The following is a 20161-nucleotide window of genomic DNA, read 5'->3' on the forward strand; positions in this document are numbered from 1 at the left end:
CCTCTGGCTGTTTGGCCTTATGGAGCAGGCGGGAAAAGGTGGAGCAGCCAGAACTCGTTGGGGATCTGTCCCTCTGCCTGCTTCCAGCCTGACTCTGGGGGCTGTGTGTGGCACAATGCAAGGCTGTGAGCTGGATGATGGCCAGGAGCTCAGCCCTCTGCTCTTCCCCCATGTTGCTCAATGATATGTAGAGATACCTAACTACTGCAGTCTTGCACAAGTAAGCTTAGAAGGAAAAATTAATAGTTCTGTGGGAAATCAAGTGTAAATAAATTATTTTAAGTTGATTTCTAGGGCAGGTCAGATCTAGGATTTTATCTACACAGCACTTTTTTTTGGTGTGTGGCATAACTTCACTGCAGTTTAACATCAGAATAAGGTTTGTTTTCTGTTCACACAATCTTTTTGCTCTTGAACTGAAGAAGAAATACAGTTCCTGTGTGGTACTGTGGTTTTGTCATTGGTACATGTAGTCAGTAAAGCCTGTCACTATCCAGGTACATTAGATATTCCATAGCCTATGAACCTGTGTGGGACAAGTGTGTGGTTCACTGGACCAAGTATACAAAAAGCACTCTCTGAAGTTTTTCATTAAAGGATAGACATGGTGATATGCCAAGATATCTGCCAAGTTTGGTCTCTAATTTGTCATTTGAAGTTACTGCACAGAGGAATTTGGCCTCCACACCTCTACATGGTGTGGAGAAGTAGGAGCCATAGGCTCTGTCTGCTGGCCATAATGAGCAGTTTTGTCTCTAAGGTCTCCTCTCTGGAAAGGTGCTAGCAGGAGCTGAGCTCTTAGTCATTCCCTTTGCCTTTGCTACAAAGTGTGGTTATGATTTGTTAGCTTTTGCATTTCTTAACAGGCAGAATCTTACCAGGGCTTACCATCCTCATGTGGGGAGCTCTGGAAGACAGTAAGAATTGCAGTGCTACAGGGTATTTTAAAAACTCCACCAAATCTTAAGGTTATCTTAAGGTTTTCATCAGATGACAGAGTCCCTAAAAAGGGATGTCAGAAAACTGTCCAGGTACAAGGGGAGGAGAAACTTGCTTGATTGAAACCCTCTTTTCATGGTTTCATTATTTCATGTTTAGTCTCAAAGCTCAGGGCAAAAGGAATGTAATCAGCCCAAGGAAGTTGCTTCATAGCCTGTAGCCTGAAAGTTAAAAGAACTAAAGAATGCCACAGATGTGTGTATACCAAAAGGATAAAGGAGAAATGAGGTCTCTCCTTTCCCTCACACTCTGGCATTTTTGCGTGGTGTTCCTGTGCCCAGGAGTTCCAGGGGAACCCTTGTAGGTCATCTCAGGCTTTCTGGAGAGGGATAGCTCAGCCATGTGCCTCTCAGTCTGCCTCCCAGAAACTGGCATATCTACAAGCTCCAAAATCAAGATAGCCATGGTATAGCCTGAGGAGGGGATGTGGTCCAGCTCTACAGCTAGCTGTGATGCTGAAACAGATAAAGGAGATTGTGAGAAATAACCTCAACTTGGGCTAACCTCTTCTTGTCTTGGGCTTTTGTTTTTAAAGTGTTTCCACTATTGCAAGTTTATGTGTTAACCCTTATGTCGATTGAATGAAGTAAATATTTTCAGCCTTGTTTGCAAACAGATTTTGTGAGTATTTCAGGGTGGTCTGGCAAGCACTGGGTGTTCTGTTTCTGTGGGAGTGGTGGCTGTAAACAGGACTGTATGCAGAGCAGTATCTGGCCAAAAGAGGTATAGTTTTCAGGAGCAGGAGCCTGTTTATAGGTTATATAGGATTCCAGGTTTGTGCAAGAGTCTTCTGTGACAAGTCTTAGCTGGATCCTGTTGGCAAGCATTGGAAGGAGGGAGAAGACTTGATTGTTGTCACATTGATAAAAATACAAATTAACTTTACCAACCAATTAAATTGACTTAAATTCATTAATACTTCACAGTAAATCAATAGGATTTATGCTCCTATGTCACTAAGGGCCAGGTGCTCAGAGACATTTAAGTGTCTGAGAACCAGTGAAGATTTCAATAGATGAATCGTTGACCTTTCTCATGGTTTTTACAGTCACTGGTACCAAGAGTGGACAATCCTCCCTCAGTCAGGGACCTTCTCTGTGGCAGCTGCCAGCAAGCTTGCCTGGCTAACTGTGATCTCGGAGATGCTTCATCCATGCAAACGCCTACATCCCAGTTTTTCAACGCGCAGCTAGATGGCAATGTCCCCTTCCACTTCTCAGAAAGCCTGGTGAGCTGCCCTGGGATGCCAGTCCTGGCCAACCTGCTTCACCACCTCGTCAGGGCTGAGGATGACCATGACACAGAACACATGTGTCTTGGTGTTTACCAGTTATCTAGCAAACCATCTGGCACAAAACAGGTTAACACAAGCTCATTAAAAAAAAAAAATTAAAAAAAAAATAAAATCTACAAAATAGACCACAGGATTCTAGAGGTTTACAGAGGTACCAGCAGCAGAAATTGAAAAAACAAAATCCAGTTTAGAGTGCTTAATCTAAAATACCTGTCATTCTATCCTGTTTTGCAGTTGGGAAGCTGAATTTATGTGTTAACCAACTATTTGCTATCTGCTGCATGAAATCAGAAATATGGTCCCTGAGTTCCCAGGCAGTAAGGACATCAGACAGTCCCAGCTTCATGCAGGTTGCTGATTTTTATACATTCTTTTCTCCTTTGGGCCTCCCTTGGAGTTATCAGTGAGTGATTCACTCAGGGAAGAATCTTCTTTCCTTCTCACGAAAAGGCTGATCACTCCCTCCTGCTTTGCAACTGTAATGTCCTTCGGATGTGGCGAAGTCAGGTGGTTACCTGCCTAGATGATAGATAAACTGTTATCTAAATGCTCTGAATCTGAAACTGGTGAGTAATATGGCAGGTTTTTTGCACAGTAGCCAAACTCCAGCTTGGTGAGACACTTGGCAAACAAAAACACTGCAAGCATTTGTGTTGGATCCTGGACTGTCTGATTAAAGTGCTTGTCTTCTGCTGAGGTCCAAATATATGCAAGTCATGATTTTGCAGGTCTGTGCCATAGGCACTCTGGTTAATTTTATCTAAATCACCACGAGTAGCTCCTACGAGAGACTGTTACAGGAGCTTATCCTGTTTCCAGGCCAGGGTTCCTGACACTGAATGGAGCTGTGGCACTTACAGATAGGGTTGCAGTTCAAGTGCTTGTGGAGAATTTCCCTAGGCAGCAAGTTAGGCCAGTTCTATGGTCTTTCTGTGTTTGGGAAAATAATAGAGGATCCCCTCTGTGGCAAGCGTGTATCCCAAAAAGGGCCTCATGGCCTGTGGCTATGAATGGCCATTGTACATACTGAAAGCAGAGTCTACAGAGACACAGCAGAAGACCTTAAGTGGTACTTGTGAATAGTCACAGATTTATGAGTTTGGAAGATGTGGGCTTTGCTGGACCACAATTTGATCCAAGCCTTGTGTAGCTCCACAACAGGGAAGGAGCACGAACTAGACACAGAGATCCCTGGAGGGGAAGGGCGGCCAAAAGGACCTTGGAAATCCTGTCTTATCTGTAATAAGAGTGATTCCTTAAAAATCAGTAACTGGGAAATACAGTTAGAACTTTATTTTAATCTCAGACTGATGTTAAGCATGACTAACAGATAAACAAACAAGCAGAAATAAAGAGTATTTCATAGAGATAAAACTGATGTTACAGCAGATCTCCACCTCCCAGCAGCTGTGCTTAGAGCTTTCTGAAGGCTATTTTTTTGAATAGGTTTCTCAGTCCATTACAGACTTGAGTGAAACTGTTAAAAAAAGATCTTTATAGCAACTTTAGCATCAAACTAGAATGTAGACTTTTGAGCATCACAAAAAAAGAGAACAACCCAAGGTAAATTAAGCATAAATTGAAACATGACATGATGATATCAATGTATCATAGACATAACATAGTTCAATTCTGCCTTGCAGGAGAAATATTGCTGAACTTCATTCTCCTTCCTTTAATTCAAGCCATTTTTGCAATAGAATAATAAATTTTAAGGTGCTTCATTATGTCTCAGTAGTTGACAATGAAACTTCTAAATCATAATATTTATATGTTTAATAGATACTTACTTTACATTTCATAAATAAATTCAGTGTTCATGACAGCCTGAACATCAGTAAAATAAAACTATTAGCTTTCTAGATATCATTGAATGTTTTTATCAAATGTGCTAAGTTAAAGCTCCCAGAGCTCTGATTTCAAAGAACAGGATTCATTTCAGACCACATCAGGAAAGAGCACCTGGTTCTGATGGTTTTCCAAGCTGAAATGGTATGGCAATCCATAGTCTGATGACCAAAACAGTCTTTCCAGAATTATAGATACTTTTTGAACTCATGGAAATTTTGGGAGTGCTCCAGTAAAGGATTACCAGAAAAGAGTATTTTTTCAATTTGATGCTTTCTGGACCTTTGTGAAACACTGTATGCCACAACTGGAATGAAATAATGTATTTAAAGCTAAAACACATATGAAAAGATCTTACATAGATCCACTGTTTTAGGAAAAAAAACCCATCCTTTTTCTGATTTTGCTTATTAAACTTATAAACAGTATGGTAAAATCTAGCTTAGGATGGAAAGAATTTTAGAGACGAAGCTTTTTTAGAGATGAAGCTTTCACATTTTTTGTAATTACGCCTATAATAGCCAGGTGGAAATTATGGGCTTGTCTTGCAAATGACATTATGGTCTCACAAATTAAAATTAATATAAATGAGAAACAAAATAGCACTGAGAGATAATGTTTCCTAACTTAATAAGTACTCCTGTTTCAGAACACTGTTTAGCTAACAGATTTTTTCCTAATATTATTTGTGATTTGGTGCATGCTCAGTATGTACATTTGTGTAGTCATAGGAAGTTGGGAAATTAGTGAACCCTGGAGCTCTACAGATTTGTAGGACATTCCCCATAACCTCCTCACCATACAGGTGATGTGCAGTAGCTGGTTGTCCAGACATTGCCAGATAATGACGTTATAGTTGAATTTTGCCAGCTTTGCCCTGAGTGTGGGTGTTAGTTTGCGTCTCCCTCCTTTAGCCAGGAGATAATTTTCATAAAACTTAATTGGCTTTTAGGTAATTTGCAGTTGAAATAGTCTGCTCTGTCAGAACTACAAGGGGAGAAATGAAAAGTGGACATACAGTGTGAACTCATAAGCATTTTTCCTAAAGAAGATAACTGAACTTGCAAAGTAAAGAACTCAGAAATTGAAAGAACTCAGAAATTGGGGTGGGGGGAAGGAAATTCAAATATTACTTTTACTTGACCTTCTTTTGCTTATGCATTGTAATGTAATTTTTAATTAACTGCTCCCATCCTGGTTTTCTCATAGAGCTGTCCTGATTCCTCACCTGATAAACAATGACTCTGAATTTCATTTATTCCTGTTGGCTTTTCAACTGTGTCTTACAGTGTCCCTTCTCAAAGACAAAATCCTTCTCAAGGGCTCCACAAAAATGAGTGTTCTGTCTTCTCCGGAATTTCATGAGGTGCACAAGTCATCTGAAAAATAATCTCAGCTGCATAAGCATAAAACAGAGCCCTGGGAAAACCTCCTTTGGGTCAAAAGCACAGTTCTCCCTGACTTCTGTCGCAGTTGGGAATACTCCATGTTTACTGAAAATTGGATAAAGGAACTCAAATGTGGAACCCAGGAGAAATTGGGCAGCAACTGGAGCAAGCCTGACACAGCTTGCCAGCATCACACAAGGATGCAGGGACAGCTACAATTTCTCCTGGGCACCATGCAACTACCTTAACCATTCTTTTTTTATTTTTCCCCATAGAATTCTGACTGGTTTGCTTAATGTTTTTCAAATTCTGCATTAAATGCAATGACTGTTTTAGAGAGTTTGAGTCTTTTTTCAGTGCCTTGATTTATACTACAACAGGGTTCTCGGTAACCCATAATTAGCTGGAAGCTATTTGCTGATGTCTCAAGAGAAGTGTGACTTGAGATACAGTGATATTATTGTGATATAGTTGTTGTGATGTAGTCAGTCTGGTTCAAGATCAGAAACATCCCAGTTATCTGCCTGGGAGTGCTGATCCAGGATGGACTCACTGTTCTGAGTCACTGGTGTTGAAAAGGTTTTGATGGGTTGACTTTGTGCCAAATAAATACAATTAATCTTGCCTTAATGCAAGTGTAGCATAAATTCTGTATCAGGCACAGAAAGGTGATTGCAGGTTTACACTTTATCAACATTGTAATTTTTACTTTTGAATGATCTGATGTTACAGGGATTTTACATTAATGATCCAGTTCCTAGCCAAGGGAAACAGCATTTCAGGCACCTCTCTGCTGTCTTACCCAATAAAACCACTGATGAGTATGGACTGGAAATAGGAAAGTTCAGGAATTTTTTTTCTGGGAAATGTAATGGGAATCTAATCAAACATGAGGGAAACTGAAATTTTGGAGAGGCTGATAAGGGAACAAAAAAGTCCATTCAGAATTAATCTTTTACTATAAATCTTGAAAGCATAAAGCTTTGTAACAATAATAACAACAAAAAATGTAAGTTTAATTTAGTTAGAGAAAATTAAAACATTTCCTCCAAAAGTCATTCTTGGAAATGGCTGAATTGTTTTAGCCGAAATGTTCTAAAACAAACAGCATGATGTTCCCCAGCATGGAAAATTGAAGTACAAGTGGTTGCTCCTTGGCAAAATTATAAGCAATTCACAACCTAAAAATAGAAAGTGATATTCAGTACTAGACAAAGATGGCATCATGAACTCTGCCCAACTTACATAGAAAACCAGCAAACACAACAGGGCTTCAAAGCAAATACAAGCTATTTTTGCAAATACTCTTAAAGTGATTCTTTCTTTGAGATTAGAGGGCATATGAATCATCTATTTCTTACTAGAGGCGGGGTCATCTGCCTCTGTTATAATGAGTTTACATTTCCAATAGCCATCTTAGTTGACTTTTATAGCCAGCAAGTGAAATTTCTGAATTGTCACTGAGGGCAACTATGTGATTTACCAGCATAATAAGGCTTCAGATAAGCCACTCATTCTTCTTTCAATATTCATGTGCATATTCTTAAGAGCACCTAGAGATTAAAACATGAAAAACCATGTAGCAGTAACTCTATGTGGGTAGATGGGTAGACCTTTTGTCTATAAGTCAAAAATGTTGTGTCTTTTCTAAGCACTGCCCCTTTTGTGCTTACATTGCAACAGCTAATACCTAGTTTGTGGCATGAACCTTTTGCAAGACCATTTCACTGAGGCAGCCCTGATCTAATTAAAGACCTGCTCCACTGCTGGCCTGTCAGTGTGACACTGGGAGGTGTACTGCACTGTCACCTTCGCTCCGGTGAATTTACATCTCCAGGACTGTGTAGCTATTATTATCTTTTATACGGATGGGGAAATTCTCTGCAGAGGGGGTTATTTCTCTGAGGTCACGTAGCAAATGAGGATGTATCTCACTCCTAACTTCTGCCTGCAGCAATCTCATTTCTAAATACCATTTTTATTTCTTTTTTTTCTTTCCCTGGTGTCTGTGTGTGGGTTTTTAAGACTGCAAGTACACCTGCCATGCTCACTGCCGAGACCTGGTGCACCTGGGCTGCCGGCGGAATGGAAAATTAATGGACTGCCTTGCTCCCCATGACACCTTAGATTCATCTTACAGCAACGGTCAGGTAATAGATCTCGTGTTCATGTAATTACTGCTTTCTCTTGTCAGCTCTGTAATGAAGTGTGGTCTGCCTGCCTCACCTGGCTGCTTGGGAAGAATGTCTCACTGAGGCTTGGCCAGCAAATCTGGGTTTCCTACCCAGTGCTGTGAGTTTCCAGCACAGCTGGGCTGAGGTGCAACTGGGTTACTCCTGCCCCAATTAGTTTTTAGACAAACTGACTGAAAAGTAGTCCCACAAAACAGTGGTTTTCATATTGATTTGGGACCCCACACCTAACCAGTAAAAACCTCTGAGATGGCACCTGTGAAAACATACAGACACTCTCCTCTTTTTATTTTTAGGGGGGAGGGAGGATGAAAAATTGTGTCAAGTTTTTTGTGTGCAAGTTCCTTTTCTCAAGCTTTTTATTTAAGCACTTAAAAACCCTTTCATTAACCCAGGTCTGGTCTAAACTTAGAGGTTCACTGGTTTAACTGAAAAGTATTATTAAAAACCTAATTATTGAAAAAAATTGGTATATGCATATCCACAGTGGTCAATTTAACCTTTATGCTATCTTTATAACTCATATTGAAGAAATGTCCTTACTGGGGGAGAGGGAAAAACCCCAGACAATCCCAGACCCAGCTATCATCGAACATGTTCATGTTATTCACTGTAAGAATTTGTGTTCACTGTAAGAATCAAGAGAGATTCATAGAACAGTCAGACCTACCCAGGCTTACATTATCCACAGAATTGCCAAGCACAGGCTGCACCATGCTACAAGCTATCAGCTGTAAAATTTGTACCAACCCAAAATTCTTCTGTCTCCAAGGAGTCTCCTCTTCCTCTCCTTCAGCCCCACAATAAGATGCACAAATGCATAAAACTAATGTTCTGACACACACCAGTTGTACATCCTGTGTCACTTTTCCTACCCAAAGGATATCACATTAGCACATTTGTGGGGTGGATTGTTTGGGTCTGGTTTTTTTTTTTTTTTAATAATCTTGTACAGAATAAACATTTTCAATTTAAGTTAAGCATATTTTGGTATCTTACAAATATTTATGCTGAGGCCTTAAAAGACTATTTTGTATGGCAAGAAACTAGAATTCTTGGGTATTTTTTCTTGCAGTATTGTCCATCATATATAGTGGAGGCAATATAGCTGCCCTCACAAGCTGCCCAGTTATGTACGTGAAAGACTGCTCCACAAATATATTAGCACACTACAGTAGATACCCCTTTTAGACAGCAACTTCTGCTTTAAACTTGCCTTTCCTGAAATCAGTCTGGTTCAAGGAATCAAACAGATGCCATTTGTCTTCAAAGTCATTGCTATCTTCCTACTTTATCATGTTGTCTGATATGCAGCCACAGCTGATGGTAGCCCTAGCCCTATTTAAGTGCAGATGCTAAACAGTACTAAGAAGAGCAAGGGAATCCTCCTTGAGGATTGCAAAAATTTATTCTGAGTCAGCTCTGAAGTCCAGCAACACAATTGTGAACTAAAGATGATGTACTGCCATTTCAGCAAAATAGTCTGAGGAAACACACAAAGCAAAGCAAGCTGAACTTGGTGGAAAAAGCAGCAAGAAATATGAATGTATAGCTGAGAGAAAACCTGATGCTTACATTGCTCTGTGATGATCGCTTACTCACCAGTGAATCAACCAAAATAAGGGTTTTCTCAGAGAATTCCAAATTAAAAAACAGTGCAGCACTTTTCCTTTCTAGATTTCTGTCAAGCAAAATTCCTATAGAATGTACAGAAAACCTAAAATCTAGCTGGGAAACATTTGTGATGGATAAAGTTAGACTTTATCCTCAGCCCCTGCCATAGACATGTCAGACAGATTCCAGGAAGCACTTTTATAATTTTATTTTTTTAGCAGGAAAAAAAATGGAACTTGCTACAGACTTATGTCAAAAACAATTTTTATGAAATCCTAATTCTATCAAAAAGTAAAACAATCCAGTAAGTAAAAACAATATTTGGTCACACAAGGATGTGTAGTGACTTCTAGTGAATAGAGTGATTGTTCAGCATAGTCCTGGAACAGGCTGCCCAGGAAAGTGGTGGAGTCACCATCCCTGGAAGTGTTCAAAAGATGAGCAGACGTGGCACTTCACAATATGTTTTAGTGGCTTTGGTAGTATTTGGTTGAAGGTTGGATTTGATGATCTTGGAGGACTTTTCCAACCTTATTAATTCTATCATTCTAAAATTTCTGAGCACTCTTGCTGAGCTTGCTGTGTGTCCTCCAGGTCATCACTGAATTTTCTCTGCAACTTTTTATCTTGTAGGAAGAGATTCTTCTCCAGTCACCCGAACTGTGACTGAGGACATAATGTCTCTTGCGAGTTCCTTGTGTCTTGGTGTTGGAAAGAGTGAAGGGGAATAACTTAGATGCTGAAAGGCAGAGTAGCAGGGATGGAGAGGAGGAAGTACATGGCAACACAAGTTTTGGCCATGTGGGTGACTGTCAGCAAGAAAATACCACAGGAGCAGAGAGACAAGGGCATTAATTTTTTTTTTTTCTCAAAAAGTCATGTACAGCTTGCCTGTGGGAGATCTAAGAAAGAGCTAGTGCTGACCTGGGTATGAATACTGAGCAAGGAAACTGTTTCTTGCTCTTTGAGCCTTACAGTACTTAGGGGAGCCAAATTTCATGTGCATTTGTTTGTGTGCAACAAGATCGCATCAAAGAAGTACTGTTTTTTCCTACTGATTTCCTTCCTCTTGGAAGAAGCCACACTTTGGCTGCCTGCAGTGGATGACAGTTGTTGCAAATCTCTTTCCTCACTAGCTGTTTGGGTCAGTGTGTGCCTGACAACTGATACACGAAAGATGAGGATTCAAATGCTATTTTCAGCATCCATCATCCATTGGTTTTGAAGCAGCAATCCTTTTCGTGCAGAAAACCTGGAACATTTCCTGTTGGGTCATTTTCTTTATGCACTGTTGTCCTGCATGCACAGTGCAGACGGAGCTACCACGGGAAGCTGCAAGGTTTGAATTCACTCCTTCCTCTGCCTCTGATCTGCTCATATCACTTTGTCTTTCTAGGACTGGTCTACTTTTCTTGTAGGTAAAAAAAGAATTAGAATTTTTAAAGATAATTTTAGTATCTCTGAATGGGAACGTTGCTGCAAAAGCTGGTATTAGGTTACTGTTTAATTAAACACAACTCGCAGCTCAGCTGACTTCTCAAAATTACTATTTTCTTCCATGCTGAAATTTTCTGGACTTTATCAGCCTTAATGTGATTTTTAACTTTCTGTTTAAAGTTTGAATCTGCATCTCATGCATAAAACTGAACAGGTGTTTAATATGAAACCGCAAAGGGGTCAAAGGATGGGAAAAAGGCTGAACCTATTTTCATTACAAAATTATTCTTGTATTCTTATACTGTGGATGGTGTCTAGTGTGCAGGGTTTTAGTTAGATGCAGGACTGTGCTTTTGAAGCAAATCTTCCAAGTGTCTTCACTTCCCTTGTTTTGGTTGATATCAGGGAGTGACACATAAAATCAATTCCACTTCAGGTGAAAACTAGGCTGCTTCCTGAAGCCTGTGAGAAGAGGCACTCCAGGAGCCTACCTAACAAACACACTCAGTCCACCAGATCAAAGCAGAGATTTTCCTAAGTAAAAAGTTATGAAGGGTTTTTATCGAGGACTTTGGATTCTCAGCACCACTTGCTGCCCTTTACAGAGCTGTGTGCTGCACTACATTATTTGCTAAAATAGGCATTAGATTCTTGGCACAGAACTTTCCCCAGCAAGAAGCAAACTGATAAGTGTTCCAGTGATGCCTGCTTTTGCTTTATCTACATCGTGACTTTGAAAATCACATGGCATGCAAACCCAGTTAAGTTTGCATGAGCTATGCTAGTCAAATGCATAGTTACAAAGATTGCACATGTATTTGGGAATGAAGGAATTTTGCTGAAATGCTCAAACTTAGTAGTATTTATGGGGAGGAATGACTTGCTAACAGACCACAGTCGTGGGCTGTGTGCCTTTTCTTCCTAGCAGGATAACCATTTTGTTTTGAAGTGCGTTTTTTTTTTTTAATAACAAAGTAAATTTATGTGGGTGAACCACTAGTTTGAAGTCATTATATTGGCACTCTTACGCTGGTACAGTTTAGATCTTTTCTTGTAAAGGGTCGTGGCACCTCTGTATTTGCATAAATTCCTTCACCCAGGGAGATTATAACTGTGTGTGATGAAGACAATGCTTTGAACCCTAACTCTCTATGACCTAATACCATTTTAGATTGGTCAGGCAATGTGAATATATCTCCTGCTTGATACAGATGATATAAGCTGCAGTTCATTCTGCTGCAGAGACCTGGTGGTGCCCTGTGTGCAGCAGAGCTTGGCACCCAGCTGTAGTTCCTGGTCCTCAATACCCATTCATGCCTGTACACTTCTGCATGCTCCCCCTGCCCTTCCACTCCCAGTGGCAGCAGGGCTGCTGCTTTTGGACAATGCTCTTTTAAATGGGTCAGGAAAATGTTGTAGCTTCTAATGTTTGCCCTTGCAAAGCCCAATCAGCTCTTCAGTTCTCAACACAGCCTGTGAACAGTGCTGTCAACACAACAGAGGCTGCGTGTTGTGATGTGGCTGGAGCACCTTAGCCTCCAAATACCCCTGAACAAATGTCTTGTTGAGCCACAGTCTGAGAATCTAAGCTTAAGATTTCCCTTATGGGAAAGAGGAATTTCTTACAGGCTCTTAACTGCTGATTTTGCAGAGGGAGTCAATGGATTTCCAATGGATATCCCTCCTGTGCAATTCTGCCAGCAGCTGGAGCACTTGGGTGCATACATGTGTGGTCAAACAGTCTCAGAATCTGGAAAATGGTCATGCAGCTTGACTTTGTTAACAAGTCATTGGAGCTCAAAAGGCCTAATTGTTGAGCTCCTTTGTGTATGTGTGTGCCTATATACACACATATATATTTCATTATAAAAAGGTCTGGGAAATTCCATGATGTAGCTGTTCTTACAGGTCACTAAGGCTTCAGGGTTAAATACTTGAAAATGAAACTCACAGTGTCAAACATACCGCAAGTGCCCAATGGTAGAAATATATGGCTCAGGTGAAAAATGCGTGCCCCTAGATATTTTCCTCCTGAACTTCCTATAGAGATTAAAGAGGAAATTATATAATAGGTTCTCTATGGTCTCATAACAGAGAGCTCAGAAAAATCTAGGGAAAGGGTTGCCAGTTTTTTCCAGGAACAAGCAGAGTGGGATGAATAAAGCTCCTTTCCAGCAATCCTCTCCTGTGCTACCATATTGCCAATTACAGGCACAACACCTCTGACTGACAATACCAAGGCCTTCTCAAAGTCTAAGAAGTATCAAAGCCATTATGTGGATTTTAATGTTTTCCTGTTTTTCTATCATCAGATAGATCAAAATGTTACAATTTTTCATGCATGAGCCACAGATATAATTTCTTCTTCAGGATTACAAGCCTTCCCAAAGAGGTCTCACTGCACTCAAATTTTCTCAAAGACAGAGGGCACTCACAGTCGAAATTTGTACAAGACCTGAGGCACTTGGTACAGAAAGGGATGTAGGGTGTTACAAATGACTTGGACAACAACACCCCGCAGATTGCTTCAAATTGCATCAATGCCATGGAGAAGAATGAGAGGATCTCACTGTGCTAATATAGAAACTTCTGGATATGGAAGGGCACTGAAGTTGTCACCTAAATGTACCTTAAACTGCAAGTGGTTTCAGATTTTTCTCTTAAGGGATGCAGTAGTTGAACCTCTCTTCAAAAATAACCCATTGAGAAAAAATTGACAACACAGAGCAGAATATCATAATGTAGGTGTATGCAGTGCTTGATTAATAATGAAAGCTACCTTGGAGCTATTGATTGCCCCCTTCTACTAACTCTTGGCAGTGGTGTGTACTCTGTACAATGGGCATGGGTTTTATGGCTCACATATTTCAAATCTATGTTAAACCTGGATATGCTTGATAGTAGTTGACAGGAAAAGAGGAAAACTGAATCATGCTTATTTTGGCAGGCAAAGAGAGATTTAAATTTTACCAGGAGCTGTGAAAACTTCTAAACCAAAACTGAAGCTGATTTCAGTTCTAATTGTGTATAATGCTCAGGTTACTATTAGAGAAATCTATTTGGCAAAAATAAAAGGCTTGATTGATTATATAAACTAGAAATTAGTTCCAAGCTTTCAAAAAATAACTTGAGAGTATTCACAACTGTTCTTGGGGCACTACCATTTGCAACTCTCCCTCACAGGAATATTATTTAAATGGTTTTTGCACAATACTGACTTAAGATCTTTAAATAATACATTAATTGCAACATTTTATAGACTCTAATTTACTCTATCAGATATGTAGACTTCTTTAATATTCTCTGGCATAACCATCATGGAATAGTCTGTTGAGTTTGCTTGAGCACGCTGAACAAATGCTCAGGTTGATGGTGACTGAGGCAGTAGTTGAATATTGCAAGCAAGATGAATCCAAAAGACATGTTTAAACAAGGAGAGGTTTTTAAACCTCAGAGTTGACCTCAAAGCCCAGTAAGTAAAGACTGTATGGGGCACTTGGTGAGGGGACTTTTATCATCATACCACCAAATGGTGTTAATCCTAGAATTAATATTTTTAACAGAATGAACTTCAGCTTTTTGGCACCGGATGGAAATTTTCAGCCCATAGAAGCAATCTGAATTGTGTTTGTATGCCATTATGGTTTTTAAACTTTTTTTTAAAACCCACACATTTTGATCAGTAAATCTGTCTTCAAATGTTTTTTCCTAAGTTGGAGTTCTTTGGGGATTTTTTTTCCATTTAAAGTACTTGGATAATATTCAGGCTTGATCTTTCAAACAGAAAGGTAGCAAGCTCACTGCTTAAAGCACACATTACTGAAACCTGGAGCAGATCAATTATCAGTTGTTTAGCAACCACATCAACTCTAGTCGAACAGCTCTGATTTTCTAGTTCCGTAGAAGAAGCAGACAAGGCTTCAAATTACAGGAAAATTCTCCTGTTAGACAAGGGGAACATTAAAAATGCACTTTTGATTTTTTGCAGTTAGGTGTTTGCATATTCAAGAGGTTTGTATTGTCTTCCTAGAAAATACATTTCCCTAAAAATGTAGCCAGCCTCAACCTGCTGTTTTGTCAGCTGCCATTGTAAGATCAATGTTCTTTTTCCTCTATTTATTTCTAATACAGACTATTCTTACTACACACATTTTTCCACAACCCTTTCCACTTCCCGCTGTTGGTGTTGTGCCAGGTGTAGGATGTAAAATAACCAACTGTATTTTTATATTGTGCCAGTTTTCTTCCTAGTTATTAATATCTTCACAGTTATTCATATCTTCTCAGTATCTCAGCAGGCTCAGCAGAGCACAGATGATCACATTACAAGTTTAATATAGGTAATACAGGCTTGCAGGTCTCGTATATTCCAGGTGGTTCTCCAGTATTCAAATAGCATTGCTTAATCATGTTGGAGAAGAAGTTCAAGGAGAACTGATCCTCTAAAACATAAAGTTCTGTGTGGAGCCTGAGGGTTGGGCTTGTGACACTGTGCAGCAAAGAGATCAGAGAACATTTCTGTGTTATCTTCAGGGTAGATTTTCAACATGCAGATCAGGACAGCAGTCACTGGGACAGTTGGTTTTGATGTGGCATGTGAAGGCAAATGGATATTGCATCAAAACTTGCGTGCTTGAAGATGTGTATTTTGCTAGTTTATGTTGTAGATTACAATTGTACATGGAAGTTGCAGAGTTGCTGGGTGATAAATCACTGACCATGGTAGTGTCTTGAGTGCTTACTCAACCCTCAAAATATGCAAAGAAAATGAGCACTGGTAGGGAAATTGTTAAATAGGGTATAAATGCTGGGCCCCGCAAATCTCTGTCTCAGTGCTAAGTCCTAACACTGATTTTTCTCAAAAGCCCATATGCTGTAGATGACAGATGGACAACTGAACTTTGCCTTTCAGTTAGAGACAGACTGGCAAACAGAGTGACAGGGGCTTTCTTTCTACCCTTCATGGCCTGATTATATTTTTCATATCCATTAAACACCTCAATGTAAATAGAACTACCAACAGCCATGTCAGGTCTGTCCTAATCTATTAATCCATAGGAGTAAAGGGGTGACTGGTTTCAAGCAGAACAAGGGTCTGGAGGGATATTTAATATCAGACACTTTCTAGTGCACTTATTCAAGGCTGATTTTATTTTGCATCTGAATATTCAGGAAGGTAGCTGGGCTGGTGATGTGACACAGGCTACTTAATTCATCCCACGTAGACTTACCCTGAGAAAATAACGAGATGGCAGCGAGAATCAATTAGAAAAGAAAGTCAGAACTGTTGGGAAACTCACACCCCATGTTCTCAAATACCCTTCCAGCTTCACATTATCTGTTTTTTTAAAATAGACTTTCAGCTTTTTTGTTTGACTTATGGCATTAGCAGCTGTTGGAAATATACACAGAAGAGATTGCTGCTGCCTTTTGACTCACTGCAGGAAGGGCATGATGCAAAACCTTCCCTGGTGGGGAAGGAAGGTGGGGAGTGGTTTTTGATTATTTTTAATGATAACATTGCTGGGTGAAGATAGGAAAATATTTGTTCCCAGTCTTTGATCCAAGTAGCATGCCAACCAGCAGCAACAAAGGTATTAGGAAAACAGGTAGACAACAGAGCCCTATGTTGTTCTGTTTGTTTATCTTACAGGACTGAAAAGTCTTGTTTCCCAGAGAGCAGGAATCAAATGACAGCAGGTAGCATTTTTTCATACTGATTCATGGCTTCCTCTTGCTGGCAACACTGCCTAAAAGCTGCCCTCCAGACTCCTCCTCAGTGCAGAAGAGCCTGCCTGTTCACAGGAGCTCAGTTTCTCCCCAAATGTGTGAGTGTGCTGCACTCTGTGCTCCCCTTCTGCAAGGGATCTCATTCTACAGTGAAGCTCCAGTCTTATATGTGTTGTCTCATACCAGTCTGCTCCACAGGAATCGGGGATAAGAACTTAATCATGCCCCATTTTCTCTTCAAATAGTGCGTGTAAGTGTGTAAAAATTCAGCGATGTAGTGTTAGTGTTTCAATATGCTTACTGGGGAAGAGGAAAGTGTCACCAGTTACATACCATTTAAATGCAATGACAGTGAAGTCCTAATAGGTAATTTCTGGGGAGTAGTCTTCATGTTCCTACCCAAAGCATGAAGAAGTGGCTGGCTTCCCCAGATTGAAACATGCTGTGTTCTCTCAGCACTTGTGGGAGATCTCAAGCAATAGCCACTTTGTCGTGTTCCTGCCTCTCCTTTTATTTAAGCTATGCTAAGCCTCCATTCCTGCAGCATAGGTCCCAGTGGGGATTCAGCACCTCTGTTTCCCGAGGCCTTACAATCCTTTACTGCCAAGTGAAAGAAGCTGCCTGGATACAAAAGGCTATTGCATTGTTTCTTCTGAACACAGAGGCTGAGCTACAAAATGTATATGACTACAAGCTTTTTAGGTCTGGTTTGTTCTACAAATAATATGCTGATGATCAGTTGTCATTGTTTCTTTGTTGGGTTGGTTTGTTGGTTTTTTGGGTTTTTTGCTGAATGATTATTTCACAAATGATGTAACAACCCTTTCAAAAAATTAGATAAAATCCCTTCATCACTTCTTTCAAGATACACACTTTACATTATGGTTGTGATGTCGCAGATGAGATTTTTAAACCAACAGTGATCCAACTGTTTTGATCCAATTGTTCTTGATGACCTTTTACCTGTGACCTTCAAATTGCTTATGATTTGTGATCTGGCTCCTAATCAAGAGGCCCCTCCTATTGATGAGTTTTGGATCAGCTCCTGGCCTAGACAATCCTGGAGCCATGATGCTTGGAAGCTGGAAAGTTTCCTGAGAAGATAAACCCAGATGGTCTCTGCATGCCTGCCCTATTTGGATAACCCCTAGAGAAAAATGGAAAAATTATCCCCCCTTTACATTTGAGAAGAAAACTTTTACCATGAGATCCCAAGAGATCTTCAGACACATGTTACAATTAGTCTCGTGAACCCATGAAGAGCTGCCTGTGCCTGTGCCTGCTGATGTGCTGCAGTCACATGGATAACTGGATACAATTACTTGATTTGCCTAAGTCCTATCTTATGCTTCTCCATCTCTTTCTCTGCTGATGCTTGCAAGTGTGTGTTGTAACCATGGTAAATCCCCTTTTAAGGCTTTGTCTTTTCTGATAGAGTGTTTGTTTGCAGGAAGATAATCATTGATTATTTTGCTTTACAGTCCTAGGTGAGAACAGAGCACTGATGATGGTTACCATGGGGCAGCAGGATGAGGTCAGTACCATGCATCCTGCCTGGGGCTGACCTCACCTAGTTGACTTCAGGATAAAATTATGTTGTCTTAATTTCACTAGGCTTTTCTATCGCGATTTCTTATCAGAAAATTCTGAAACATTATTCTCTGTGGAAGGAAGACCAGTGTGTCACAAGGCTGAACACTACTTTTATATTTTCCAGTACTCCTGAACTTGTGTTTAGAGGAACATTGCTCAGTCCACACTCCACTCTGTTTTCCATTTGCATTGTTCTCTTCCCTCGACCTTCCTTTTGCCATCCTGAGTAATACTTTCCTTCACAGTAACCTTGAAAAGAGATTTCCTTATCTGCATATATGACTAATCAGTAAGGTCTTATGATTATTATAAAGCAGTTTGTTGGAGGTGGGAATTAGAGCATGAAACAGGGACTGAGGAAGCCAGATTTTCAGTCCTTGCTCTACTAATGACTCATTAGATACGGCCTTCAGCAAGCTAATTTGGCCTCGGTTTTCAGATGTGCTGATTTAATTTTTAGCCTTTCACCTCCATCTTTCTTTTCTTTGTTCTTTTGGAGGGAGTTGCGCACGGCATGCAAACCTGCTATTTCATTTTACCTCAAAATATGTCTCAGTCTGGGCAGTCAGAAGTAGAAGCTGGTTTTGGAAATGGTGACGTTGTGAGTAGTGTTCCTTACCTGTCATAACAATGATGATGATCTCTTTCTTGTCAAATGTTATGGGTGAAGGAATGCATTAGGTGGCACAGACTTACGTTCTGAGAATTTGATTGTTTCTTCTTTATGCTTTACCTGTAACTTCTATGAATATCCCTGAATTTGTTAAAGAATCCATCATTTGGGGAAGAAAAACAAGGTTGATTTCTTAAAATTGAGGATTACAGATAAAGGTAAATTCAGAATTAACTCAGTATGAGGAAGTAGAAGGAGTAAAATATCTGGCATCTGCATTTGTGAATTATGAGTTTACTGAGTTCTTTATATTATTTTCCCCACAATCAGCAGATACAGATAGACACAGGAAAAATTTATTTGAGTGAATGAATACAAGAAAGAAGAGGTTTGGAAATGCCTAGGATCCATATTTCTAGTTGTCTTTTGGCAGCTGCTGTCTCTCTGAGAAGTGTCCTTAGTGCCACTCTATGGGGGTAGGTGAGGAGTCCTCTCCTTTGGCTGAACCATCTTTTTGAGATCCCATGCTCCACCTCCCAGTAGGAACCTTCCAAGCTGTGCCGGGCTGCGCAGCCCCCACAACTTCCCCTGCCTCAACCCTCACCCCAGGCTGCTGAACTTCACCCCTCTGCTGCCAAGTCCTTCCACCCAGTGCAGGACCAGCCTGTCATGTGTGCATCCCCCACGGTGGGACCAGAGAGAGGAGAGACCTCTACTGCCAGGGAAAGAGGAAGAGTGAAACAGAAAAGGGACAAGAGGGGCTGACATGAGCCATCTGGATTTTTTATTCTTGGTTCCCTCTGTGTCCCATGAAGCTGCCTGGACTTCCAGGAGTAGCCCCACTCTCTTTGGGATTTTTGAGAATCATGGCATTAGGTTAAACAGTGAAAGAGAAGATGTTCAGTCTAGCAGAGTCAGTAAAAGCAGAGTTTTGCTCTAGCTCTAGTTTTGCTCTAACAGATCTAGCTTCACTAGCAGTTTGTAAACATCTAGTGACCATTTTCTTTTTTTCTTTAAAGTGTCCTCAGCTTGCAGTTTTGAGCCTTCTTTGGACTGAGATTGCCTGATGAGGAGTCAGCACAACATGTCCCTAAGCCATGGGGCCTCTGCTGTGAGGGAAGTGTGTGTGCCTCCATCCCACCCACCCTCAGGCTATCTGAATTTTAAGATGAGTTGGCCATGGTCCAACAGCTGGCAGCATTTCATGGACAAGTCCTCTAGACTGTGCTAAAGTGCTGTGCGTAAGAGCAGTCTTATTTTACACTCTTCTCCACACTTTCATTTCTTTTAAGTCACCTGTGTGTTTTGGCTTCAGTTAAGAAAAAAAAAAAAATCTGGCAGTTCTGCTGTAGTCAGATTTGGCAGTCTCACTGGTTACTTCCAGTAATTATCTCCATGTCACAGAAATGCTCTTGGTGCCAGTTTTAGGAAAACCTTCCACTTTTTTGATGTC

General features: G+C 40.4%; 1 protein-coding gene across 2 annotated transcripts in view; it reads left to right on the top strand.

Annotated features, from left to right (window-relative positions):
* Window positions 1-20161, top strand: part of RASSF3 (Ras association domain family member 3) — a 106793-nt gene that overhangs the window by 22141 nt on the left and 64491 nt on the right. For both annotated transcript variants that reach the window (XM_085044342.1, XM_085044349.1), the window contains exon 2: window positions 7555-7679. In XM_085044342.1, the coding sequence (XP_084900468.1) occupies window positions 7555-7679 (125 nt within the window). The remainder of the gene's footprint in view (window positions 1-7554; window positions 7680-20161) is intronic.

This window comes from Lichenostomus cassidix, chromosome 1Aa, assembly GCF_008360975.1.
Source record: "Lichenostomus cassidix isolate B80296 chromosome 1Aa, HeHo_3.0, whole genome shotgun sequence".
Lineage (NCBI taxonomy): Eukaryota > Metazoa > Chordata > Aves > Passeriformes > Meliphagidae > Lichenostomus > Lichenostomus cassidix.